Here is a 27,644-nt window from a genome sequence, read left to right as displayed (position 1 = left end):
TGACGTCACGCTGGTGACGTCCCCGTCCCCCGGTGACGACGAGAAGGCCGTGACGTGCGGTGCGCCGCCCGAGCCAATCCGGCGCGGCCCCATCACCCTCCCTGGCCGCTGAGCCTGGCGGGCCTGGGGGCGGAAGGGGCGGGGCGAGAGTGCCGGAGCGGGTTCTGCTCGTGACACTTCGCTGCGGAGGGGATGGCGGCGTTTGTGGCGTCGCTCTGCGGGATGCTGCAGCCTCTGTGGCGCCGCCGCCGCCGCTCAGGGCCGCCGCTGCTGCTTCTCCAGCTGCTGCTCGTGTGGCCGCCGGGCCCCGCTGCGGCCGGCCAGCTCTCCAAGTGGCGGCTGCCGGTGCCCATGGTGAGCCAGCAGGGCCCCTCTCGCCGCCTCCGTCCCGTCCGGCGGGCTGCACGGACGGGTCCCCGGGAGAAAGAGGGCTGGCGGGGTGGTGGGGACCCGCCGCCTTGGGCGGTTTTGGCGGCTCAGTTTAGGACCCCGGCGAGCGAGTCTCCTGACCCGCGTCGCCAAGCTGCACGTGTGAGCAGCGCAACCCGGAGCTTCCCTCCGTTCCTGCGCGCTGCCTTGTCGCTGCTCCAGGTGCATCGAGGGCCGGGGGCCTTGCCGGCTTCTCGTCGCTGCTGCAAACATACTGCCAGCGCAGCGTGACTGCGGGGAGTGCCGTTTGCCGATTTTACGCACCCGGGCAAGGGTTTGCTCTACTTCCTCGTTTTGAACACCACGTTTAATTCGATCTCAGACCCTGGCCTCCTAACCTGTGGTCCGTGAAGTAATACCCAGGAAGAGTAGCTCCCTGAGCAGGTGCAGAGTGCATTTTCCTCGTCACCTCATTATTCGCTGCCCCCCCCCCCCACTGGGAGATAAAGAGATAATTGTTCCTGTGGTGCTGAAACGTTGCCAGGCCAAGATCTCAGCCCCAGACCAGGGTTTTTCAACAAAAATTGCACATTGATCACAAAGAATCGCCTGATGCTAGCTGCTAGTAAGGAATGGTTTAATACGGATAATTGGATCTGTCCAGAGTGGTGAACATGCATGGGTGCGCTGTTTGTACAAAAAGCGAGAGACGGTACAGGTGTTGTTTTTCAGAGATAATCTGTGCAAATAACTGCTCATATGAGCAGGCAGTGTAGGAGGAGCAATTCATGGAGAATCACAGTAGTTGTGTCTTGTACACAGAAGTAGCTGCTGTAATTTTATGTGTGTACCTGCTCCAGGGTTACATTGCTCACAAAAGAGGATCACTGTTCATTTGTGATGGAGGTAGTAACAGAATCCAGGACCTCATCTTTTGCAGCCAGAGTCCATGGCTGGAATATCATGAGGGTTTTTTTTTTAGTGATAATATACTCTTTGAAGGATTCCCATCAATTTTATACTTATTTAATTTCCTCCACACCCACCAGAGAGCTTTAGTATGTGTGCAACACTCCTGTGAGGTAGGCTAGCTTGACACAATGGGTGTTACTAGAATACTGAGTGAGCTTTGTGGTTGGGTTGGGATTTGAACATGGGTCTTCCATTTCACCACATTGGCATCATGTACCATACATGTGTAGCCATTTTTTCCTTTAAAGGCAGTCTTTAGTATCTGATGTACATTGTATGCATCACAGCCTTGAGCTGCTCAGATACTGAAAGCGTCTCTTTTAAATGATGCTGCTGAGTTGCCAAATGCAATGTTTACCAACTGATCCACATTTAAGGCAGCACACATGCAAATATGTGAAAACCCACTGACATGAGAGTGTTGTCACAAGTTAAATGAACTGTGTCACCCTGTCGTCAAAACCAAACCCTTTATCCTGCAAAGTAGAGTGACTTATGCTAACACCAGATAATTTATAATGATCTGACAAACACTGAAAAGAATTGCAACACTCCTGTTTCCTGTGATTTTTGCTTCTGGTTTATATGTGTGGCCAAATTATCTTCACTGCTTGGCTGAACGTTAAAAGATGAAGGATTGGAATAGACCCACTGATTTCAAGACTAAGTCTGAGTCAAATCTCAATGCTTTTATCTCCTGGTTATGAATACTCTGCGGTAACTTAGCACTGGATAAATTGTTGACTATAGCTCTGAAGAGATCAAAGGAATATGAATAATATGTAATTAATTAACATGTCTGTGCCACTCTACATCAGAATTGAGTGCAGGTAGTTTGCAAAAAAATTTTTTAAATACAGTGGAATCCTACACATGTTTTCCTACAAGTTAATGCCATTGTTCAGTTGGACATATTCCCAAGTACGTGGGTACATGGCTATTAGCATTTATGTGGTGTTTTTCCTCAGTGCTAAAAGCACTTGTCATACATCATCTTAATGATGGAGCTGTACAGTTTTCTCCACATGACTAGTAGAGACTGAGGAGATATATTTGGTGCTGGCCAGGGCTGATGGGAATAGCAGTCTTAAATATCTGGAGAGTACCTGGTTGGCGAAGGCTGGCTTAAAGTATCAACTGATTTTGTGGATGAGTAAGATTTGACATTAACACCTGATGCCTGCATGTTTCACCATCACCAACAAGAATCGATCAAAACGGATCACCTTCCTTACTTAGGAGTTTTTAGCACATGCATGTTCTTTGCTTGACAGCATCAAGTAATGACGTGCTTGTGTAAATGAGCCTTCATAGATAAAATACCAGCATATCCTGATGGTGACGCATGTAAATATGAAAAATAAAGTAGTGTCACTTTAAATAACGGGGCCAGATTCAACTAACCTTTTGTGCTAGTAGAAGCAAGTGCAAGGACCCCTGTTAATGAAGCTGGGCTTCGCTCCTCCCCTCCCTGCATACCCCTTGCATTTCCTCCAAATCTGCTGTGTAGGGTTGGGAGAATTCCCAGAATAGTGCACCGTTTGGGAGGAGATGGTTCCATCTGGCAAGTATTAGTGCACTGTTGAATTCTACCCTATAATTCTTCGTGGAATTCATTTAGATGTAACCCATCAAGCACTGAGTAAACAAGTGGTATACAGTAATGTATGTACCAACTTGTGATGCCTCATCTGTCTATGTTTACTCAGAAACATAAAAAGGTAAAGGGACCCCTGACCATTAGGTCCAGTCATGACTGACTCTAGGGTTGTGGCGCTCATCTCGCTTTATTAGCTGAGGGAGCTGGCGTACAGCTTCCAGGTCATGTGGCCAGCATGACTAAGCCGCTTCTGGCGAACCAGAGCAGCACACCGAAACGCCATTTACCGTATCTTCCCGCCGGCGCGGTACCTATTTATCTACTTGCACTTTGACGTGCTTTTGAACTGCTAGGTTGGCAGGAGCAGGGACCGAGCAACGGGAGCTCACCCCATCGTGGGGATTTGAACCGCCAACCTTCTGATCGGCAAGTCCTAGGCTCTGTGGTTTAACCCACGGCGCCACCTGCATCCACTCAGAAACATAGTAATTAATAAATAAGTAATTTCTCATTTCAGTAGGAATTATTCCCTGACAAATGGGCAGGTGGCTGCAACTTTAGCACTTCCTATACCTACCATTAATAAAGCAACATGTAAGAGTACAAACGTAATGTACTCTTGAGGAGTACTTGAGATCAGAGGTGGGGAACTCATGGCTCTCCAGTTGTTGGCCTCCATCTCCCATCAGCCTCAACCAGAACGACCAATGGCCAGAGATGATGGGAGCTGTAGTCGGGCACCATCTGGAAAGCTGCAGGTTCCCTTTTCCTGCTTTAGAACATGCTTTTACAGATACATAGGAGTTTGACATTTTTGGGGTAATATAATATATTCGTATTTACCTAGTATTATTGCCAAGTAAAATATATACCAACTAAAGTTTTCTCATATATATATGATGGCCTTCCATTCGAGCTGCTTCTGTTTGCTTCCTTTTTTTTCCTCTATAGGAGAAGAATTTATTTCACTTTGGAAAGATTCTCTTCAGCAACACTACCATTTTCCTAAAATGTAAGTGCATTCATACTATAGCTTATTGTATAATATGGCAGGTATTTTGTAATAGTTGAACAAGGCCCTGTTGGCCTTGTTTTTAAGACATCTGAAGGCAACCCTATATCGGGAAAATTTTAATGTCTAATGTTTTACCATTTTTAAAGGGCTGTAAGCCACCCAGGGTGGCTGGGGAAACACAGACAGATGGGCAGGGTATAATTATTATCATTATCTTTATGAAATTTTATCATCATACAAATCTCATAAATATTACAAAATCACATACAAATTAATGCAATCACCAGAGTAATTCACCTACACAGTCACACTACACAAGAATAATTTAAATGCACAACCTACATTCAGAGTCACTCGGCATTCACTCTCCTTATACCCACCAAATCACTCTACTCAATTCTCCCTTTAATGAAGCATTCAAACATTCAGCTAAGCAGTAATCATGTACCAAAAAATAAGTCTGCTAAAAACAAAATTGGCATGTAGAGCTTCCAAGCATTGCCCCAAATTTGTCTGCAAGGCTAATCAGTGTAATAGCCATGGACCATATAAAAAGGTAAAGGGACTGCTGACCATTAGGTCCAGTCGTGACCAACTCTGGGGTTGCGGCGCTCATCTCGCTTTATTGGCCGAGGGAGCCATGTGGCCAGCATGACTAAGCCACTTCTGGCGAACCAGAGCAGCGCACGGAAACACCGTTTACCTTCCTGCTGGAGCGGTACCTATTTATCTACTTGCACTTTGACGTGCTTTCAAACTGCTAGGTTGGCAGGAGCAGGGACCGAGCAACGGGAGCTCACCCTGTTGCGGGGATTCGAACCACCGACCTTCTGATTGGCAAGTCCTAAGATCTGTGGTTTAACCCACAGCGCCACCTGTGTCCCTTGGACCATATACATATAACCTAACAATGCCCCCCCCCCAGGTGATTGATTTGTTAAGTTGGCTACATTGGTTGTGCATTCTGGAGGTTAAGCTTTGTTCAGCATTTTACTGCCTGTCCCTGGTATATAGATTTTATTTCTATTTCAAAAGGGCAGCATGCATAAAAATGTTATATGTTTGTTATAACTATTATAATTATTTAAATTTATATACCGCCCTATACCCACAAGTCTCAGGGCGGTTCACAGGATAAAATTACAATATAAAAGCACAGAATACATAATCCAAATAAAAACAGAAACAACTGAATACCCCTCCCCCAAAAAGAAATCCTCACATTTTAAAAGGGCATTGGATGACAATCAAGCAAAGGCCTAGTTAAAGATGTATACTGTGTGATAGATTTTCTGGTCAGGCCACTTTTAAAAACACATAAAACACGTAAAAGGCACGATATAAAATGGCACAGCAGTGAACTGTAAAGCTCATTTGTTAGCCCTTTTCTTCTCTTGATACAAAGGGAGTCATTTGTTAGTGTGAGCTTGTGGCATTTCATGTTTTGTCCTGAAGGTTGCGTTCTTGGCATTAACTACCCTGTTTATCAGAGTTAACCATATGGCTAGATGTTTGGGATGCAGCTCTCTCAATCTTCCTGCCTCACTGCAATGTAATAAGCTGAGGTTCCAAATTATGCCAGGCTGCTGTGTCAGCAAAGCACTCCTTTGTATGGAAAGGATCTTGCCAGGCTGGATTACTTGCAATTAGTGCAAGTGCTGTGCTAGTCTATCATAGATGGGGGATGATGTGGTATGTTGAGTCCAATATTTGGATTAAAAAGCATTATTGATATAATTGTTTCCAGATTGCCTAAATAGATAATATGTTATTCATAAAACAAAAAGAAGACTTGGGTTGTTAAGGGAAGCCCTCATAGTGGGGTTAATGAGATGCTATCAAGAACCTTTTAGTAATACAAAGAGAATATGATGCTTCCTGTGTTTCTTAAGTACCATACTTCTCTTATTTCTTTAGTTGAAGGCGAGGAAAGTGCATGTGATCCATCTCAAGGCTACAATGTCAGCTGGTACTTGAGGTATTGTGACTGCTACAATGAGGTCTTCAATTTTGGGGTAAGGAATTGGCATTAGGAACGACTAAAGTCATGCAATCTGTTGCTTAAATTATGCAATCTGCAAATTATGGCAGATAGCTGAGATGAGCCTGTTGACGACTCTTAACGACTGTAATAGGTCTTACAGGAAAAGGCAAGGGGTGAGAAGGTGAGAAATGGCTTAGTCATGTATAATGAGATAAGAATCCAATGTCTCTGTTCAGACCAGGTCTCTCCATGGTTTTAAGTTTGGTAATAATGTAACACCTATTACAGTCGTTAAGAGTCGTCAACAGGCTCATCTCAGCTATCTGCCAATCTCCCATTCCCACCACCCTTCTGAGTAATACCCCTCCCCACCTTCTCACTATATAGAAGGATCTGGCAACTTCTGTTTCAGTGTATCTGAAGAAGTGTGCATGCACACGAAAGCTTATACCAAGAACTAACTTAGTTGGTCTTTAAGGTGCTACAGGAAGGAATTTTTTTATTTTAATTGATTTATGTTCCACCACATCCTTACAGGTTCAGGATACAGTATTCGGCCTCTGTCTCCAACAAGTTCACAAACTAAATGTGAGGTTGGCTGTCTTGAGGGAACAAAAAGGGGCAAACTAAAAGTAATATTATTCAGGCCCATGAGCAGAGTTCTACGGTACATGGCTAGGTCATTGCAAAGTCATTGGCCAGACACTTCGCATGTCCCTCCCACTTGGCTTTTAAAGAACAGGGGAGGCAGATCATAATTCATGTGGTTCTTGTTCCATGTGAGAAGGCTGAGCTTGCAAGTGTGCACTCCTGCTGGGGGCTGGGAGAGTCTGGCACAGATGACAGTGTGACCTTAGTACAGTGGCACCTCGGGTTAAGAACTTAATTCATTCTGGAGGTCCGTTCTTAACCTGAGGTACCACTTTAGCTAATGGGGCCTCCTGCTGACGCCGTGCGATTTCTGTTCTCATCCTGAAGCAAAGTACCTGAGGTACTATTTCTGGGTTAGCGGAGTCTGTAACCTGAAGCGTATGTAACCTGAGGTACCACTGTAATGGGACCCAAGTTCAACCCTCCGATTCTCCCTCCACCTCGAATTTGGCCAGCCCTGCTGATTGGCCAGACTCCACTTCACCTGCCCTAGGAACTTCTCTCAGGAAGCGGGACTGACTCAACCAACTCCTCCTCCCTTGCTGGGACATCTGATAACAACCACAAAGCGGAACCCTCTCTCATGTTGCTGCTTGAATTCTCCCCAGTAATGCCAAGGTTGCAAGTTCGAGCCCCGTATGGGACAGCTGCATATTCCTGCATTGCAGAGGGTTGGACAAGACGGTCCTTAGGGTCCCTTCCAGCATTATGATTCTGTGATTCTATTTTCCCTGCCCTGTATTTCATGGGAGGAGTTTACTACTTAAAGGGGGAACCTTCCTGGAAACTGTAGATATAAAATCAGTGCCCTTTAATGGTGTCATGAAAGGAGCAAACTAAGCTGCCTTGATAGAAGACATTTTGACCGCCTAACCCAGTTTTATCTCCGCTGTCTGTAACTCCTTAGGGTCACAGGCCACAATGTCATTCCTTCAAAGTGTTGTAACAGCCCACAGGCATAATTTCAGTATTTCTATTTTAATATTTTGCCTAACGCTCAACTGGATTTTTAAATTGCATTTTGATATGTATTGACCTTTCCCTTATTATTTTATGATTGTAATATGTGTGGCCCGCTTTGAGATTTTGTTTTTTAAAAGTTCTTTTCAAAGTTCTTTTCATTTTAAAAATGAAAAATCAACCTATCTTTTGCATCATCTGTTACTGTATCCTTTTAATGGGGTGCCTGGCGTTGATGTTTTAGGTGAGATGCAGGGTTGGATATCTTTTCAGTTTCTTAGCTGCTTCTTGAGTTAACCCCTTGTTTTCACTGACCCTTCAGCCAGATAGAGTCATGCCATGTTGTCTTGACAGGATGAGCAGGCAGAAGTTTACGTTGGAAGTACTGTAGAAAACCGGCCAGGCTGGCCAGGATACTACGCCATGTCTTCACGCTACTTCCCCAACTGCTCTGAACTCTTCAGACCGCAGGTAGGGTGGAAGGAGGCAGGTTGGGGGAAATTGTTGGAGCTAAGGTTTTCTGGTGTCTTGAAGGTACACATATATCCATATTACTGGCCCTGAAAGAGCTTGTGGCATCATGCTGCCTATGCAAAAGGCCATGTGAATTACTAAGGGACAGAAACTCCCTGAAAGATGGGGTTATAAGGAGACTGGGCTCTGAGTGAAGTGTGATGTTTCTATTTATAGGTCCTATTTGGCCTGTATGATGGTTTGGGTGCATTTTATTTGCATTTTAATTATTATTTTATTCTCTTTTTTACGTAAACTGCACTTGGAGCTTTTAATTGAAGGGTGCTATAAAAAATGGCTATGACTAAGTAAGTAAAATGTTGCTGCATTGTTGTAGTATGACACAATAAGGAGTTTTTTGGGTTAAGTAATTATATAGATATATAGAATATTTTCCCTTTTTCTTTTTTGAATTATATTGTAAAATGTTAATATGTATTATATATTTAATTAAAAATGCTTCTTTTATTACTATTTTATTAGAGGGCGTACATTGGGACAATATACATTTTTAAAATCTAAAACTTCTGCGTACTTGAACTCAGTCCCCACATAGTTCTGTGTCATTGTAACACTAAAGTAAAGAGTATTTTTGCTTATCTGAAATTCTAGGTATCCATTTTTTATTTCTTCTGGAACACACACAAGTATATAATGCTTTGCCAGTATGGTGGTTGTTTTTTGGGTGGGTGGGTGTCTTTCTGTATATATATGTGTATATACATGCACATAAAGAATTTTTAATTTTTTTACTAGATTTTCTACAAAGAATTTGTTCACCCAGAACCCCTCTCAGGTGGAAAACAAGAGGATGGAGCAAACTATACTATCGTATCAGAGAATTCTGTAAGTATGAGAGAGGTGCTATATTATACAGGAGTGGATCACTTTTGTGTTGGATCGTTCTTGGTCCCTCTGCCTGGCTACTGGTTGGCTTGTGTGTACTGCTGATAATGTTTGTGCTTGGCTTTCCCCCATTAAAACCACTAGGATTTGAACATGCCTAATGCTGATTTCATAGTGCACATGATAGATTTGTACAAACTGTATGCTGATTTGTGGCTTAGATTAGATTGCCCTCCTTTCCTTTTTCTTTTTTCTCCCAGGCAATGAATGCTGTGATGAGAACCTGGCAAGATGGGCCTTATATCTTTATTGTGCAGATTGGAATTGTATCCTCAAAGGATGCCAATGTGAAAACTAAAAGAGCGACAAGTGATGAATTGCCAAAAGTTACAGCTTCCTCTGAGCCACAGGGAACACATTTTCACAGTGAGCCATGCGCAGTAGTTCATTGATGTTTGAAGTTTGTTTTAAATACTTAGACAACTCGCTGTTTGATCTCCAGGATTGTATCTGCGGCAAATTTTCAAAGTGAGCCTTGAGCTTGCTGCAGGTGTAGCCGTGGATGCCAAGTGTTGTCGGACTGGATTCCAGAAGGGGAAGGAGGCAAGAGTTCATTGCTATTGTATACCAGGCCTTGGGCATTCAAGTGTAGTAATGGCTGCAGACACTTCAATTCTTGGAGTCTATTTGATACTTTCCCCCCCAGTTGGCGCTCCTTTTTCCTTAAGAGCAAGAGAGAGAAAATGGTAGCCCCATATTTAGCTAGCTAGCTAGATAGATAGCTAGATAGATACAATGCTTTTCCCCCTAAAAAATGTTTAGGGGTACTCTCATTTCCCTACTCATATTGAAATACTGCCCCTCAATGAGGCCAAACTTTGATTCACAAAATGTTTAGGGGTATGTGTCCCTCTGCATCCCCTCCAGAAAAAAAGCACTGGATAGATGTTTAAAATCCCATGTATTTCTGGAATGTTGCCAATACGTGGGGATTTCTTCATAAATTTTAGTAGAGAAAAAGGAGAGGCTCAGACCACTCCTTGTTCTGCCATTAAAGGATGTGTATGCAGGCAGTAATCTGATTGTACTTCTTCCTGTATTTGAATGAACAATCTGTTAAAGAAGCAGTTTGCCAGCTCTTTTACTACTAGCTTATGTGACCATTAGAAGAGTAGAGGCTGTTACTTTCTTTCTCAGTGTACCATGATAAAATAATAATAATAATAAAATACTTCCATAATTGCACTGTGGAGGGCAAAAGCAAGAAGAATTCTGGAATATCCTTACATGAATTCACTGAATAGAATCTTTGTGGTCGCTGGTTGTTACTGCTACTATTAGTAAATTGTTGTGAGTTGCTGCTTTATGTTTTTAGTGGTTGTGTTGTTTCATATTGTCAGGGGCTCAGGAACAGAGGCACAGGGGAGAGAGGAAATGGAGAGCGAAGGGGAAGAATCTGAGGGCAGCGTAGGGGAATATAGCAGTGACCCGAGAGATTCCATGAGCTTCTCCAGCGAATCAGAAGATTCCCAGAAGGAGGCGCCGATGGTCAGGGCGAGGGGGGTCCCAGGGGGGACACACCAGAAACAAGGGGCCAGCGGGGACTCCCAAAGCAGCAGCTGGAAATCAGGACCAGCTTCCCCACCAGAGCGTAGTGGGGGGGAAGAGTCCCATGTGTCAGGGAGAGAAGATGAGTCAGGGCTGACCACGCCTCCATTGGAGAGTGGGGGAACGGAGGGGAGGTCGGGTCCAGCTAGCCTCCCCGAAGGGGGAAGCAGTGACAGGAGCAGTGTAACGGTCAGGAGGAAGGTTGCCGGCTGGGCGCGCGCGCCAAGTTCGAATGTACAGGCGCGTGGGACAGCAGAAAACCTGGATTGGGAACCAGGTCCTAAAGCCCGCCGGAGGCAGGGAGAAGACTCAGGGGATTCAGCGTCAGAAGAGTCTAGGAAGGGCGAGACCCCAGCTGACAGGAGGACCCAGAGGAGGAAAGAGCAACGGAAGAGGTGGAGCAAGGCTAGAGTCTTAAACTGGTGTCTGGGGGGAGGAGATTCAGACGGAGCTTCAGCGGTCTAGAGTTTCAGACGTAGAGCTGCACGCTACGGCTGTGTAATTGAAACTGAACTTCAATAAAGACTTTTGTATATAACGACGAACTGGCGTTGGTCCTCTGTGAGCTGGGACCTCGGGCAGCTCTGACACATATATTGCTCTTATTTTGTTTGATTTTGCTGTAAACCACCCTGTGGTCTCCTAAATAAATAAATCTTAAAAAAAAATATTGTAGAGCTGGAAAAGATGCAGAAAAAGTCAAGCACAATAATCTGGCAGCTGAAGCAACCACCCAATGGGAAAGGTTGCAATGCTTAGGGCTTTTTAGTTTAGAAGGGGGGAAACGGTGAATAGGAAGGGACATTGTGCATTATAGGGAAAGCATGGATAGATTTTTTTTCTTCCTCATAATATTAGAACCCAGGGCATCCAGTGAACAGTGAGAGATGAAGGGCAGGCAAAAAGAAGTACTCCCCCCCCTCCAAAAATAAATAGTTGAACTTTGGAATTCACTGCCACAGCATGTGATGATAGTTATTAACTTATATAGCTTTAAAATGGCAATTAGACGAATTCATGGAGGATAAAGCTATCAATGACTGCGATGGCTATGTTGTGCCTCCCAGGATTAGATGCAGAAAGCCTCTGGATATCTTCCGGTGGGGAACCAAAGTGGGAGAGGGCCTTCCCCTCTTCCTTGTGGGATTTCCAGAGGGATTTGGTTTGCTGCTGTGCAAAACAGGATGTGGGACTATATTGGTCTGATCCTGCAGGCTCTTCTCATGGTCTTATGTATTCCTGATTCCCTACTTGTGCTTGTTTTTTGGCAGTGATCGTGGAAGTGAAGGGTCCATATGAATACCTCTCCCTAGCAGATTATCCTCTCATGATCGTAAGTTGATGCCCGTGGTTTGTTTCAAGTACAAATAAGTTTTCACAAGTCTGGATGACAAGTGACCATTCTCAAGAAACTGGGGTGGGGGGTGTAGCTCTGGGGCTTAAGCCTAGCATCAGATGTCACTGTTACTGAACATTTTTTGAGTGTTGTCGGCACTGGACACTGTGCAGAACACAGAAGTGAAAGGGTCCCTACTTTAACAGCTTAGAGGCTCTTTCAGGTACACAGAAATGTAGTAAGAGGTCAGAGACTGACAGTGAGTGATGGGGAAAGCATAGTGGAGGAACAGGTAAGTGTGGGTTAGGATGGGTCAGTAGTAAAACGACTATACAGCTATGGTTGAGAAAACAGACACAGCTTGAGAAATGGAAAGTGAGTGGTATTCAACTAAATTTTACTCAGAGTAGACCCCTTGAAATTAAGGGACATCACTCAGTTAGGTTCATTGATTTTTATGCTTCTGCTCTGAGTAAATGTTAGTTGAATACCACCCAGTGTTGTTCATCCAGGTGCCCTGATGAATAGTTCTTTGCAATAGTTCTTGCATGTAGTCTTTAATCGTCAATGCCCAATTCACCTTTCAAGTCAGTCCTTCCCAGGACACACTTGGACCTTTTAAAATGACATGGCAGTATGCAATATTTTTTTAAGACCCTTTCTCTGAAAGCAATCATGTAAGCATTTTCCTGCAATGTAGAAGCAGATTGGTATTGTCAGTACAGCAATTAATGCAGAAATTGAATTTCTCAGGTACAATTTTTTTTGCCTCTCACATGGTAAAATCGCTGTTGCTTGTTTTGTATTTATTTCTCTTCAGTGTGTTGATGATTCCTCTATTAATGCCAGGGTGCTTTAATGTTGCCCTTTCTAGACAACTCTTGCTACCATGCAAGAGAACCATTGATCCTTCTTTTTGTGTAAATAAAGTGGTATTGATCTTCTTTTTTCAGTGGGAAGGTGAAATCCTTTTGCTTCTGTCAGAGATGAGATGTTTCCTTGTAAAACCAGGAAAGTGGCTGAAAAGGATCTCATTAGGCCAGGGAAACAAAAGTTTATAGATACAGTCAAACCTTGGTTTTTGAACGTCTCAGCTGCTGAACGTTTTGGAAGCTGAACGCCAAAAACCCCCGGAAGTGAATGCTTCCGTTTTCACGCATTTCTCAATTTACCCCGTTGAACTTGCTGACATTTGATTCTCAGTTTTCGACGTTTTGGAGGTCAGACGGACTTCTGGAATGGATTGTGTTCGAAAACCGAGGTTCCACTGTACAGACCTAGGAGACAGAGTCAAGCTTAGCTAAATTCAGTGAAATCTTTATTAGGGCCCAGTGTTAGCATGTGGCATACAGGGAGAAGGGAGAGAGAAGATTAGCATTTGTAGCAGCACTACCAGTCGAGGGAGGCGCACAACCAGCAGTAGTTTGTGGAGGACACATTCAAACCTTGTGCCAGCCTTGCCTTTATTCTTCTTGAATCTTAGTCCTAAAATATATTTGAGGGGGCAGTTCCCGCATGAACATTTTCACCTTCCACATACTTACTACTTAAACTGTGAAGACTTGTTAGATGAATAAATGCAGATAAGTAAACAGCTACAGAAATGCTGGTTGTAACTTGTTGAAATTGATATCCTTCTTTTGTCTCTGTTTCATAGTTTTTCATGGTGATGTGCATTGTATATGTGTTGTTTGGAGTTCTGTGGCTTGCGTGGTCAGCCTGCTACTGGCGAGACCTCCTGAGGATCCAGTTCTGGATTGGTGCAGTTATCTTACTGGGAATGTTAGAGAAAGCTGTTTTCTACGCGGAATTCCAGAATATCCGCTACAAAGGAGAATCTGGTATGTGGGAATAACATTGTTAAATATTTCTGAGGACACAAAAACATGGATTATTTGAAACCATTGATCCATTAACAATTTTATTTTTAGTGACAGAGTAGAAACATACAAATCTTCATCTCTTGTCACTATCTGTAGCTGATATCTGTCAGTTTAGCTTTTGTGGAGGGAGCAGTGTTTATTTGATGAAGACAGCTAGATTATCAGTCATGGGAACATAAATCTTATTTCTGAAGTGGTTTTGCATCCCGAGCCATCCTTTATGTGTGGATTAGTTAATGGATATTATTCTAAACACATTTACTTCAGAGTTTTGTGGGGCATGCTTCCAAATAAGTGTGCTCAGGATTTCAGCCATTGTGTAGATATATCTCTTACCTGCGTATTGTGTACTGTGTGTTTAACCCTGTGCATTCTTTGTTCACAGTCCAAGGGGCATTGATACTGGCTGAGCTGCTCTCAGCACTGAAGCGCTCACTCGCTCGAACTCTTGTGATTATAGTGAGCCTGGGATACGGCATCGTCAAGTGAGTACCAGTGTTGGGCAAGCAGCAAAGTCCTCACCCCGAAAATCATTTATTCTCCTCGATCATTAGGATCAAACTCCCGAGTGTCCCTCAAGGGTGCGGGTCCTCCATTTGACTTCTAATGCTGGAAATTCCCAATGCCAGGCCTCCTCGGCCTGCTACCGCTCTCCCTTTTCTAAAGCCCAGACACCAGATCTTGGGGAAGGGGGAGTCTGTAGGAGGGGAAGGAGGGCTCTAGTGATGTTGGGAGAAGGCTCAGAAGGAAAAGATGTACTCTTTCCCCATTGAGGATGTTGGGACTGAACCACAAGTGGAATTGAGGTGAATGGTCCATTCAAGGTGGGCTGTGCCCACCTCATTCTGCTTGCTGTAAGTTGTGTGCTCCTCCTTTGAATGCTCACCCCATTTGTAGTGAATTCTAGCTTGTCTGAAATTTCATACATTTTGAATCTGTTGTCAAAGAGTTATATGCAGTTCACATCTACTTGACCAATTATGATGGAAAACAGTTAAACTGGCCAGGACTTGCTCTTGGGTGTGTTTCACATCCAAATCTGATATCAGCAGTACTAGGATAATGGAGGTGATTTGCAGCTGATATTATTGCTCTTTTATAATCCAGAGTTCCCTGTTAGACCAGTTACCTAGATGTGAAAATGACATTGGAGATGACCTAGATGATATGACTGATGTAATCTGTACAGCAGATATATGTCTTCCCATTGTTTTTTATTTCTCCCTTTATTCTCATTTCAGACCTCGCCTTGGAGTTACTCTTCACAAAGTAGTGGTGGCTGGAGCTCTCTATTTATTATTTTCTGGCATGGAAGGTGTCCTTAGAGTCACAGGGGTTAGTAATCACTTGCTGCAATTTCATACCTCTCATATACAGACCCTCGCTTCCTACTAAGCAAGGCTGTATATACGCAGGTTCCACTTACTGAACACAATGCATTCCGTGGAACCCGTTGGTTAGGCACACGTTCACATAATGAGTCCACAATTTCCACTATTTACTATGGAAATATTTCTAATGTGGGATTTGTCAGATCTCTCCCCCCCCCCCCGCCCGTGGTTTCTTCTTGAAATGGCTGCAGCTAATCAGCAAAAGAGAGACAAAGGAAAAAACAGATTTGTCCAATTTCTCCTGCTCCCTGATTTGTTTGATCTCGCTCCCATAGCCATCCCTCTGTGGTTTCTGCCCCAAAGTGGCTACTGCTGAACAGCAAAGCACAAACAAACTAGGAAGTAAGGAAGTTGACTGTTCGGATGTCTGAATCTGCGGAGCATATTTATTTACATGCCAATAAGTGATTTTTTGGGTAGCGAGTATGCAGTTAGCGGGACCTGCGTATAATAGGTAATAAGGGATGTTTGAATTTTATTGAATGAGCCTTTTTACTGTGCATCTGGTCTACACTCTTTCCACTCAAACATGTTTAAACAGAGGCTGTTTGCCCCTCATCTAACTGTACTGTAATGTACTGTAAAGGCTTGTGCAGATGAATATTGACTTCATTTTTGTCTTTTGTGACTCAACCCTGCATATCTGTTGTTTCCTGTGTGTGTGTGTGTGTGTGTGTGTGTGTGTGTGTGTGCGCGCGCGCGCGGGGACACACACACATTCAAAAGATAAATTTCACTGACAGTTCTTCCTCACTTTCATTTGGTTTGCATTTCTTCATTGCTATATGTTGTGCAGCTGTGTAATGTTACAGCCCCGTGTGCAGAAAGGTGATTATGCCTCTAATATGGGAACCTTGAAAAGACCAGCTAACCAGCTGTGAATACATTGTGTAAATAATGCGGATCTGTGTCATGTGGAATAAAGTAGAGATAGTGTGCATTCTTAGCTGTGGTAAAATTAGAAAAGGAAGTTACTTCTTTTTTTAGTGGATTTTAGCAGGTGATCATGGTATAAGGTGGTATTCAACTAAGTCATAGAGTGGGCCCATTGAAATCATACTCTGGGTGTGATTTAGTCAGATATCCTCCATAAGTTATATTATCTGTTTCTAAAAATGTAGCAATATGTTACTGGAAATATTTTTGGCAGTCTGGAAGTATAACATTTTCGAAATGTTTTCCCTGAGTTGGGTTTTGAATAATAATAACATGAAGAGGAACATTAGTTTTACATAAATCATGCACAAGTCAGTGATAGCATATAGAGCTGTGAAGTCACATGGCTTTGACTATCCTTTGAAGAACATTTGCCCCTGGGTGACCTGTTGTCCTGTGCTTGATAGAGGTCAACTGTGTAGCAGCCATTGTTCCTCAGTTCTGTGCTGGGCCCTGTTTTGCAGGAGTGGTTCATCTTTTAACCATGCATTTATCATGTATTTCAGTAAACTGATTCTCTTTTTGGTACTTTTCCAGTCTTTCCATGGTGTTACAGCTGTGGTAGCTAACTTCGGGCTGTCTATCATTGACTCCTGTATTATTTATTGGATATCCTTTCAGAAGTGCCGTAGTACGGTTTGCATTTATGAACAATGTCAGTATAAATCCTAGATGTTTGGTGATTGAGAAAATATGTTGTACGAAGAGGTACGGGAAGAAGTGAACAGCTAGTTAAATTACCCTTGTATCATTCCTTCCTAAAGCTTTCCTAGTTTGTTTTTAGAGCTCAGCAGTGAGTAAGCCACCTTATGAATGAACGGCAACATTTGCCAGAGCTATGAGCAATAAGCAGATGGTCCAACCACAGAAATTTCAGAATCGGTGGGGTGTAAATCTCAACGGTGTACTGAAATTCCATTGATTTCGATGAGATTAATACTCCTTTTCTTCCCTTTGATTGTGTGTGCTGTAAATGTTACGGTTTATGGCTGGGTGTGTATTTTGTGCTATGTGAGTTCTTGTAAAACCAGGGCAATCTCCCCTCACTGCTGCTTGATGGAATGGTTCTTGCTGGGAGTCAGAAATATGCAGCTTTCAATAGATCAATAGCTTTCCTGTCAGGCAGAATGGCTGGACAGTACTCTGGCCCATCAATGGAGCCTTAAACTCCCGGTGCGGTTTTGGATCTAGAAAATATCTGAATGCTGTGAATCTGAGGGATCAGGACTTGTATCTTTCAGCATTTCTGCAGCATTTTTTTTAAATTGGCTTAATACTAATCTCTTTTTTCTTTGAACAAAGAAAATACATATTTGGTGTTCTACATTAATGTAGTAGTAGTAGTAGTAGTAGTATTAATAATAATAATAATAATAATAATAATAATAATATATTACACCCCACCCATCTGGCTGGGTTTCCCCTGCCACTCTGGGGAACTGCATGCTTGGGGTTGCAGTCCTTTACACGCTTCCCTGGGAGTAAATCCCACTGAACTCAGTTGGACTTCTGAGTAGACATGCTTAGGACTGCGCTGAAAGTCTTGAATCTTGCTTCCAGTCGGCCTTGGTCTCAATGCCTTTTTCTCTTTGTCTCTCTAGGCACAGAATGATCTTGCCTCCTTGGCTTTTATTCCACTGGCTTTCCTAGATACTGCCCTCTGTTGGTGGATATCCTTCTTCACTGGCTTATTTCAAGGACTGCTATTTCTTTGGAGTTGGGTTTTCATGGCGGGTGGTATCTATTGCAAGTGTTCTGCCCAATTCTGTTGTTGCTTTATTTTCCTTCACAAACAAAATTTCTTTAAGGTGGTCATCCTAACTACACTTCCAAGGGGAAAACCCCCATTGAATTCAATGGGATTTTCTACCGAGTCAGAATGCTTAACGCCACACTCACAGCCTGCTGATTCAAGAACATGGTGAAAGATGTACTTTTACAGCTAACATGGCAGATCTGATAGAGTAAGAAATGGCTGCCAGTTTGGGAGATGACCTTGGTGCAGTGATGTCACTGGCTTCTGATTGTTGAGGTGCTTCCTTCGCATTTCTGTAGCAGGAAGAGCTATCTCTACTGAAAACATTGCGTGGATAGGCGGAGTCCCCCAAACCCTGGGCGGCCCCATGTGAAATAATGACTCAAGATAACGTGCTATGGGATTAAAATTGGCCACAACTTTATTATGTTTCAGATGTGGGTAGACCTTGGCTCAGGCATTGGGCGTTTATCCCTCCCAATCCCCCACCGGGGATCTGGGGAACATTGGATCTGATGGTGTTTCCTGCTTGGCAGGGGGTTGGACTCGATGGCCCTTGTGGTCTCTTCCAACTCTATGATTCTATGATTCTATGATTCTATGATTAGGGTTATCCAGTGTGTGGGGGGGATGGGCTGGCTCTGGAGAACATATGTTCAAGCAGAGTGAGCCCGGCCCCATTACGCCGCCATCGCAGGGGAGAACAATGACAACCTCTAGGCGTACGGCCAAAGCCTCCCCTCAAACAATCCCTTTAACGGGAAACCCTGGTATCGCTGCCGCAAAGAGGAGAGGGGCGTGGGTCACTGCTGCACGCCCTCCCCCATTTAGGGAAGATAGACTAAAGGATTCTGCCCAAGGCCTGATACCGCCAATGTTGTGGTGTTTTGCTACAGGAAAGGCAAACCTGCCAATGCAGGAGAATTCCTTTCCGGCCCTTCAACAGCGACCCTGACGTAGCAGTGCCCGCGTACCTGTGGAGAAAAGGTTAACCTGCAAAAGAAGTCTTAACTGAGGGTGGGTAGGGTGGGAAAAGCTTTGGAGCCAACTGAGATTCCCAGGTAAGATCCTCCCCCTATTGTGTGGGCAGGTGGTCCCTCCCCCTACCTGGCCTGATCACCTTGGCAATGCCTCCCCAGTTGGGTTGGGCAACTGGCTGAGGTAGGCGGAGACCTCCAGGTATCCCACCTTGGGAAGGCAAAGCCAAGCCTGTGGTAATGGTGCCACATAGGGTCCAGGGGGCTGCATGCGACCACGCAAAGGGCGCCCCCCAATTAATGTGGGGAGTGGTCATTATGTGTAGGCTAGCCTTCAGAAGTTGGATAACTAAAGTGGGAAGAGTTGTTCCTTATCTGCAAATACATAGCTCTTCCTGATGCAGCCTCATGTTCTCCTGCAGCCCTCATGTGGACACCACTGAGCGTTGTGTTCACATGTGCGTGCTTAACACTGGAGATGTATTGTTTGAAAACAAATCACTACATTGATGCCCCGGTATCATAGAGGGCCTCTACACCATTGCTGCATATTCTGTCTGTGTGGTTGGGCTTATATGCCTTTTTTTAAAGTGAGAAGCCTTTGAGGATCACCATACCAAAGCATTTTTATAGCCTTATGTGAGGACCACAATATTTGAGTCACTGCTGAGTGTAAGTGGTAATTGAAACACAGTGTCGGAATAATGGGTGTCTGATTTGTATAAGTTCATTCTTTATTTTAATAGGCTATCATTGCATCAGGGTTCCTAAGCTTCAGGTTCAGTTTGTTATGTTAGTATTTCTGTGTATATTGCATCGAATACCTTTAGTAATTGGGCTATGCCTGTTGTCCAGCTTGATTTTTCTTGACTTACCATACATATTCATCAGTCTGACTCAGACAATGAAGTTGTTAAAACTTAGGAGGAATGTTGTGAAGCTCTCTCTCTACCGACATTTCACCAACACTCTAATTTTGGCAATAGCAGGTGAGTTTTAGAAATATTTCCTTCCAAAATGTTTTACAGGACCTTTCTGAGCCAGATGTTATTTGAGATATCTACCACTCCATTGTTCATTCTGTCATGTCTGTGTTATAATTTTCCCTCAGTTCAGTGCCTGTACCCTAAATAGAAAGTGCAGAGAGCTGTTCGACAGTGGTGCGGACTCCCTCGGAAAGTGGTGGACTCTCAGAGGTTTTAAATCATGGGTTTAAATTCATGACCATTTGTCATGAATGCTTTAGTTGAGAGTTCTCCTTGCAGGGGGTTGGACTAGGTGATCCTTGGAATCTCTCTGAATTCTACAATTCTATGATTCTTTGAAATAAAAGGGGATGCCTGAAAACAAATAAAAAAGTTCCAGTTTCATGACTTGTTGGCCATGTTTGGACACAACACTGAGTCATTAGCTAAGGTTAAATAAATCACATTGTGCATGAGCATTCCTGCTTTGTTCTTCCTCTAGTGGGGAAAAAAACAACATGAAGTGGCTGGCTTAGTATTATGTCTGAACTTGGAGTTGCAGCTTGTTTCTCTCCAGGCAAACTGCGATCTGAAATTAAAGTTTGTTTTTGGCTTCCTGGTCATGGCTTGTTTCTTAGTGTTGCCTGCAAAGCCGTGTTTGTTTGTATTTTGTTTCTTCCAAGCAAACACAAGCTTTGGATATGATGCCAAGCCAGCCATTCCTCACCCCAACAGGCCTACTGAACTTACTATCAAGCTGCCAGAGCAGAATTTTCATTCCCCTGTCTATTATTTTCATTTTCAAGGCTTTGCTCTTACTATACAAAGTCCTTAAGAGCTTGGGATCAGTTAAGTAAGCCCCATATATGCTTACTTATCATTCCACGTTGGTTGGAAGTTGATCTTTCAGCAAGGCAGCCACTGTGTTTTGGAACTCCCTGCCTATTAACATCAGGCAGCTGCTCTCACTATATTGCTCTAGACACCTGCTGGAAAGGCTATCTAGATATGTAATTCTAAGTCTGCTTACAGATGTAGACTTTGCCTGGATAAATATGACAATATTTGGAATGAGTTTATAAAAATGTAGTAGGCTGATAATGTTTACATACTGTAAGTGGTAGGATAATAATATCCAGTTTATAAAATAATTTATGGGTTAGAGTATTTTTTGTATATATTCATATAATAATTTTCTTCCCTTAACACATTTTTGTGCATTTTCTTTTTCTTTGTATCTCTTTATTTCTTTAGAATTGAAAACCTTTCAATAAAATATTTGTATAAAAATAGATATATAATTCTGCATTGCATTTAAATTTTGCTAGCTTTATTTGTGTATTATTGATAATTATTTTATATTGTTTTACATAAAATGCTTAGAGATTAGTCTAGATTCAGCAGTTTAGAATTCTTTCTAAATAAATATTTTTAGACAGATTTTAGATACAGAACAAATGCTCAAAGGGGCTTTTACTGCACAAAGAAATGTGCCAACTGATGACCACAAGCCCAATAACACACATTGCTGCTTGACGCAATCCCCATGGTTATAGATGATTTAAAAGCAAAAAACGTAAAATGTCTTAATCTTAAAAGAGGAGTTCTGCAGTTCATTTGCAGTTTCTAATATTTCACCAAATGTGTATGTTTATCCCCACTCTTTAGCATCTGTTGTTTTTATCATCTGGACCACTATGAAATTCAGGCTGGTAGACTGTCAGTCGGTAAGTGTGATGTGACTTTTCCCCTACCCCAAACTGCTATGGAGAGTATGCTTTTGTTTGATAAGCTGGTGGCTAAGGATTGTGACTGAATTTAATTCAAACTCTGTGCCTTGCTTCTCCTTGAAATGTTGGCATTTCTCTCTCTCTCTCTCTCTCTCTCTCTTTTAAGTGGTCTTTCCTTCCTGGGTGTGTATCTTACCTATCTTTTAATAACAGGATTGGCGGGAGCTGTGGGTGGATGATGCCATCTGGCGACTTTTGTTTTCAATGATACTTTTTGCCATCATGGTTCTTTGGAGGCCGTCTGCCAACAATCAGAGGTATAACATTATCTTTTATTTTTTATTATTGAAAACAATAACACCATAGCAGTCATGTCCTATAGATCAGTTGATCCACAGCAGTCCTCGCCAACCTGATTCCAGGCACTGATGGGAGTTGTAACTCAACAACATCTGGAGGGCACCAGGTTGGTGAAGACTGATTCAAAGCAGCCATCTTGTCCTGTCTGACTACAGTGGAACCTCGAGCTGTGGTCGTAATCCGCCCCGGAAGCATTCAGAAATGCCGCATCTGCGCACGTGCGTGGTGTGATTTAGCGCTTCTGCGCATGCGCGAGTGGCGAAACCTGAAAGTAACCGTTCCGGTACTTTCAGGTTTCCGCGGGACGCAACTTGAAAAGATATAACCTGAAGCGGACACAACATGAGGTCTGATAGTATTTCTGGTATCCGGTAACTTTCAGATGTAAAACATGTAACCATTACACATGATAATAACACGGGTGGCACTGTAGTCTAAACCACTGAGCCTCTTGGGCTTGCTGATCAGAAGTTTGGTGGTTCAAATCCCCACAATGGGGTGAGTTCCTGTTGCTCTGTCCCAGCTCCTGCCAACGTAGCAGTTTGAAAGCATGCCAGTGCAAGTAGATAAATAGGTACTGCTGTGGCAGGAAGGTAGACGGCGTTTCCGTGCGCTCTGGCTTCCGCCATGGTGATCCGTTGCGCTAAAAGCAGTTTAGTCATGCTGGCCACATGACCTGGAAAGCTGTCTGGACAAACACCGGCTCCCTCGGCCTGAAAGTGAGATGAGCGCCTCAACCCCATAGTCGCCTTTGACTGGACTTAGCCATCCAGGCGTCCTTTACATTTACCTTAATAAAGAAAGAAGTCTGTGAAAAATGTATGTGTGTGTGTTTGTATTTCTGTGTGTGTGTGCTTTATTAATTTTTTTCTTTCCGAAAGGTTTGCTTTTTCACCATTGTCTGAGGAAGAGGAGGAAGATGAACAGAAGGAGCCAATGCTGAAAGAGAGCTTTGGTAAGAAGAAAATCTTCTGCTATATAAATGCAATTTTAGTTCCAGTGGCCACCCTGATAACATTGCCCTGCTTCCCTCTCCAGGGAATTACTTCCCAGCAAGCCTATCTTCCGTGCACTTACCAGAAGCCATTTAACTGGGTTCTATATTCCTTCCCCCTCTGAGCGTGGCAAAGAAATAAGATGTTGGGGACTTCTATTATAGATTCACATTAAAACAATAAGAAACTTGAATCATAATCCAGGTGGCACTGTTGAATGAGCTTTATTTCTTTCTGGTATCCTACACAGAGGGAATGAAAATGAGGAATTCAAAACAAGAGTCAAACGGAAACCCTAAAGCCAGCAAAGCAGTAAGTTTGATTCTCTCATAGCTAGTGTTGGAGGTGGTGGAACTTTCAAGAAAATTATTTTAAGATGCTTGACTAGATGATAAGATGCTCCTACCCATACTTCATATGGCACAATTGGTGCCCAGTGTTGGCTATAGGTGTGATCCCCAGAACATAACTGTATACAGGCCTACTGTATATGAATTATCAATTCTAGCCATATTAACTATTTTAGAATTAAAGAAGGAAGGGAATGTGTGTATTTTTAAATTGAAAATGGCTCTTGAGTACTGGAAAAACAAGGCATTTTGGATATTACATGTTTATTTAATTGCCCTTTAAAAGGAAATTTTTTGATATTTTTCAGCTTAGTTTTTTCAAATCTTTTTGTAAACGATAGATTTTCTTTTTATTTAAGATGTCGTAATTATTTAGATCCTCCACAAAAAATAAGCGGAAGAGACAAAGGAATGTCAAATATAGTTAATCACCTTTTCCGTAGGGAAAATTTACACAACATATTTTTGGTAGTTTCATAGCAAAATGTTATGTAATGTTGTTTTTAAGTAGAATAACCATTTCTGAAACACATGGCCTCTTTTTTAAAAATAAAAAATCTAGCAGGAAGATGATTTGAAATGGGTGGAAGAGAATGTTCCTTCTTCGGTGACGGACGTGTAAGTACATGTAGTTTGCCTTATATTTATAGTAAATATACTGGAAGCAAAATGAATGAAAACAGTAATAATTTTCTCGAATATTGGTAATGTTGCCGGTTGCATCCTAGAACTGGTGTGGACTTTTTCTGGTTTCTGCTTGTGGGGTGCCAGCTAGCAGTCCCTAATACAGACTCCAAATCCAACTTGTGACCTGCTGCTTCTTGCTGATGCAGCCCATGAAAGTCCCTGTTGGTCTGCGTTAGGGACAGGAACTATTGCCAATTGCATTTACAGTGGTGCCTCGCAAGACGAAAAGAATCCGTTCTGTGATTCTCTTTGTCTAGCGGTTTTTTCGTCTTGCGAAGCAAGCCCATTGACGGATTAGCGGATTAGCGCTATTATCGTCTTATTGGCTTATCGGATCAGCTGATAAGCGGCTTAGCGGCTTAGAAAAAAGGGGGGGGGGAAACCCGCAGGAACTCGCAAGACATTTTCGTCTTGCGAAGCAAGCCCATAGGAGATTCGTTTTGCGAAGCACCTCCAAAACGGAAAACTCTTTCGTCTAGCGAGTTTTCCGTCTTGCGAGGCATTCGTCTTGCGGGGCACCACTGTATTGTGCTTTCTTTTATACTGGGCTGTAAATCTTCATTTGGTAAAATGTACTTTCTGCTCTAAATCTTGGGAAACTACCTGCATTTCACGCTAGCACTATTGCGATAAATTCCCGGTGGTAATGTTTCTTGTCAGTACTGTGCCTGTTGTTAAAGTTCGTTCTTTCTTTTCATTCCTCTCAATCCAGTGCTCTCCCGGCGCTTCTGGATTCTGATGAGGTCAGTAAACAAACCTTCAGCAGCAATTTAAGTCTTGTGACACAACAGGGGAGTCATGAGCCCAAGAATTAAGGAAATGATTTTGGCCTCTCAAAACTGAAATACTCTATCTGTTCCAGTCAGTGCATCAAGGAACTAATAAAAGCAAAATGGAAGCACTGTTAAATACAGATCAGAGCTTTTATATGACGCAAGTACTTTGGAACTTTTAACCATCTGATTTTTTATTTTATATGATTTGCTACATGGAGCCACTGCTTTTTTGACAGTGCACTTAAAGCATTTGAGGGCAGGGCTGTGGCGCAGTGCCGGAGCACTTGCTTTACATGCAAAATTAGGTTCAAATTAGGTAGGGCTAGCTACCTTCAGTTGCTGCCAGTCAGTGTGGACATTACTGAGTTACATGAACCCAGTGGTCTGACTTTAAGGCAGGTTCCTGTGTTCTGTTTCACACTTTTAATTTGTGGCTTGCTGTTTAATAGACACGACACAAAAGAAAAAAAGGGACTTTGACGGATTAGGACAATAACAAAACTCAGGATACCAAACCTGATTGTTTCCATCTCCGCTCATGAGAGCTGTATCAGTTTTGAATTGTTAATTTGTGGCTTCAACTTCGCTGTTGGCTGCTTTGAGTTTTTCAGGGGGGCAGGATAGCTATGTTTTGAATGAATGAATGAATGAATGCAGTTACTCATAGTTAAAGTTTGATTGAGAAGGAGGACTAAAATGGAGTGAAGCTTTGTGGGCTTTTGAAGAGACTTGAAAGACTAGAGAAATGATTTCACTGAGGAATTTTGGTTGTGCTCTAGGCATATGGAGTGGAAAGGTGAAATGGAGAATATCCTTTAAGAGCAAACAACCTTTAGGCAGCTAAGTGTAGTAGAGTTTGTTGGCTGAAGGTCATGGGAAGGAGTACGTTGGGATATTAGGACAGATTGGGTGGAACAAGTTTAGAGAGCTGTAAGGGCAAGGACAAGGGGTTTGTGTAGGCAGTAAAAGGAACAGGAAGCCATTGCTGGGATTTGAGGAGTGATGAGAGATGAATGCTGCAAATTCAGCAGACAAATTCTGAGCATTACAATATGCATTCCAAATGCATAAATAAGCATTCAGAGTGTGTTTCAGGAAAACACATTTTCTGTTCAGTCTCTGACCTGAGACATGTATGACTACCATTTGCATACACTTCGATTTCATTTTCATTTTCAGTATGGTAAAGTTCCTTGCAGTGTGATTTCTATCCATTATTTTTTGTGCCAAATAGTTCTTCTGGGCGTGGTCCTATTGGATATTTTCCAAGCTTTCAGTCAATCTTTAGGGCATGTAACAGTTTTCACTTACAGCTCAAAAGAATGGTCATCACATGAATGACAAAAGTCACATGATGTTTACTTAACCATGCCTAAAAGGAATTAGTTCTGAGTATAACTCCTGTTATAGAAGAAGCATTTGCTTTGTGTTTTGAACTTTGGATAGTACACTAATGTTAAGATATTTTTTTTTTAAAAAAATGTGAAACCTCACAGTGACCCATATATTAATATTGCAGGAAAGAATGATCACACATTTTGAAAGATCTAAAATGGAATGAATGAGGACAGTTTGCTTGACAAGGCTTCCTGCTGTTGAAGAAAGGAAGAAAAGTTTTTCTCCCATGGAATGCTGCATTCTTCTGATATGTTCTGTGACGTTCACCTTTGGACATTGTTCTCAGAGGAAAGAACATTTTGCTTGGATCACTGTGGAAGGAATCACACACATGTTGATACACCTAGGAAAATGTTTGAATTTGCATTGCTGCTGCAAGTGTGGGTTTTAAGCCATTTAAACGTCTTGATTGCAGCACGTCTTTACTTTTTAAACATTATAGTCAAGCTAAATCTAAAACTGTTTTAACAACTGCCTGAGGAATGGTTAATTCAATATTACAGCTAAATCCCTCATGTTTTAACCACAGTGGGAAGAGGGGAAGAGTGATTGATGGTTTCCCCAAACCAGCACGGGTGTTCTAGAGACAAAGGCAAGCTCAAACTTATAGACAGGTACCAGCGATAGCTCAGTAAGATGCTACGTATATTAAAAAAAACTCTGTATCCAGCATCTGGGGCAGTGTGTGTAGGATTGAATCTCCCCAGCCCAGTAAAGGACTGGTACCCATGAGAGATGCCAGAATCAACCATCTGTAAATGAGCCTTGCCCACAGTAGTGTGCATGCAGCAAACTGCTGTGTGCAATAATCTATGGATCAGGGTCAGTGCCTTGCATTTTTATTGGATGTAGCAGCTTCTGACTGAAGATTCTGGTGCCTGGCCTGTGGAAAGGAGAAAGTTTTAGAATGAGAACTCCTAGTTATGGGAAACAGTTAACACATCACGAGGGAGGGAGGTATTTGGGGAAATTTAGGATTCCTAATATTTTTGGCAAGATCAAGTGCAATTTTATTCACTCTGCTGTGAAGGAAAGATGGGCTATTTTAAGTTTTGCATACGTAGATGCAGTGATCGCTTACGTGTTTGGTACATATCTCGTTGCTGGCAATGGGGTGTGAGCATGAGCAGTTAACTATTCAAATCAGAGCAGAGTGCAATTTAAATAATAATAAAAAAGCCGGCCCTCAGCACTTATTCACTGTGGTTTGTCAAATCCTTCCTGCTTTTGCAGCTCTAGACAGACAGCAAAAGCAGTCGGGGTGTGTTAGGCCACAAGTTGTGCAGTCCTATCCTAAAAGTTTGTATATGTCAGACTAACCTATCCTAAATGTTCACATATTCTACACAGAACTGTGACTTCAGATAGCAGCTTGTTCCTGTTGCTCTTCTCAAATAACTCCTGAATAGACCTGGTGTCTGCACTGCATATCCTTGCCAGCTTCCAGGTCCCCCAGTACTTGTCCTGGGATTATTAAGCCACAGTATGGCATCATTCTGATGCAGTGTAGGAAAGTTAAAGTGGTGGCTCATAGCCACCTGCCATTGCTTCCAAGTAAATCCACGTCCAGGGGCCCAGGGCCCACC

At 42.8% G+C, this 27,644-nt stretch overlaps 1 protein-coding gene across 2 annotated transcripts; it reads left to right on the top strand.

Moving 5' to 3' along the window:
• Positions 1-151: 151 nt before the first annotated feature.
• On the top strand, positions 152-27,063 carry TMEM87A (transmembrane protein 87A). 2 transcript variants are annotated; one of them, XM_081211792.1, is made up of 19 exons: positions 152-354; positions 3,893-3,953; positions 5,874-5,971; positions 7,906-8,022; positions 8,821-8,910; positions 9,171-9,336; positions 11,790-11,851; positions 13,512-13,695; positions 14,123-14,222; positions 14,979-15,072; positions 16,602-16,677; positions 19,682-19,786; positions 21,431-21,489; positions 21,706-21,809; positions 22,734-22,807; positions 23,098-23,159; positions 23,760-23,815; positions 24,597-24,627; positions 26,180-27,063. In XM_081211792.1, the coding sequence occupies exons 1-19, from the start codon at positions 193-195 to the stop codon at positions 26,219-26,221; spliced, it is 1,743 nt and encodes a 580-aa protein (XP_081067918.1). In that variant the 5' UTR covers positions 152-192; the 3' UTR covers positions 26,222-27,063. The 2 variants fall into 2 exon arrangements, with proteins under 2 accessions (XP_081067918.1, XP_081067919.1); XM_081211793.1 differs by lacking the exon at positions 16,602-16,677 and adding an exon at positions 17,666-17,738 and having other exon boundaries at positions 153-354.
• The last annotated feature ends 581 nt before the right edge of the window (positions 27,064-27,644 follow it).

This window comes from Podarcis bocagei (assembly GCF_964188305.1).
Source record: "Podarcis bocagei genome assembly, chromosome: 1".
Taxonomy (NCBI): domain Eukaryota; kingdom Metazoa; phylum Chordata; class Lepidosauria; order Squamata; family Lacertidae; genus Podarcis; species Podarcis bocagei.
The sequence above is the reverse complement of the archived record's forward strand: the minus strand, read 5'-3'. Positions and strand labels throughout refer to the sequence as shown.

What these genes read in the sequence shown, in the direction of transcription:
- TMEM87A (XM_081211792.1), top strand. Translation starts at nt 193, where the DNA reads ATGGCGGCGTTTGTGGCGTCGCTCTGCGGGATGCTGCAGCCTCTGTGG. An exon ending in CACTACCATTTTCCTAAAAT is followed by an intron (nt 3,954 to 5,873) that starts GTAAGTGCATTC and finishes TTATTTCTTTAG; the next exon opens with TTGAAGGCGAGGAAAGTGCA. An exon ending in CTATCGTATCAGAGAATTCT is followed by an intron (nt 8,911 to 9,170) that starts GTAAGTATGAGA and finishes TTTTTCTCCCAG; the next exon opens with GCAATGAATGCTGTGATGAG.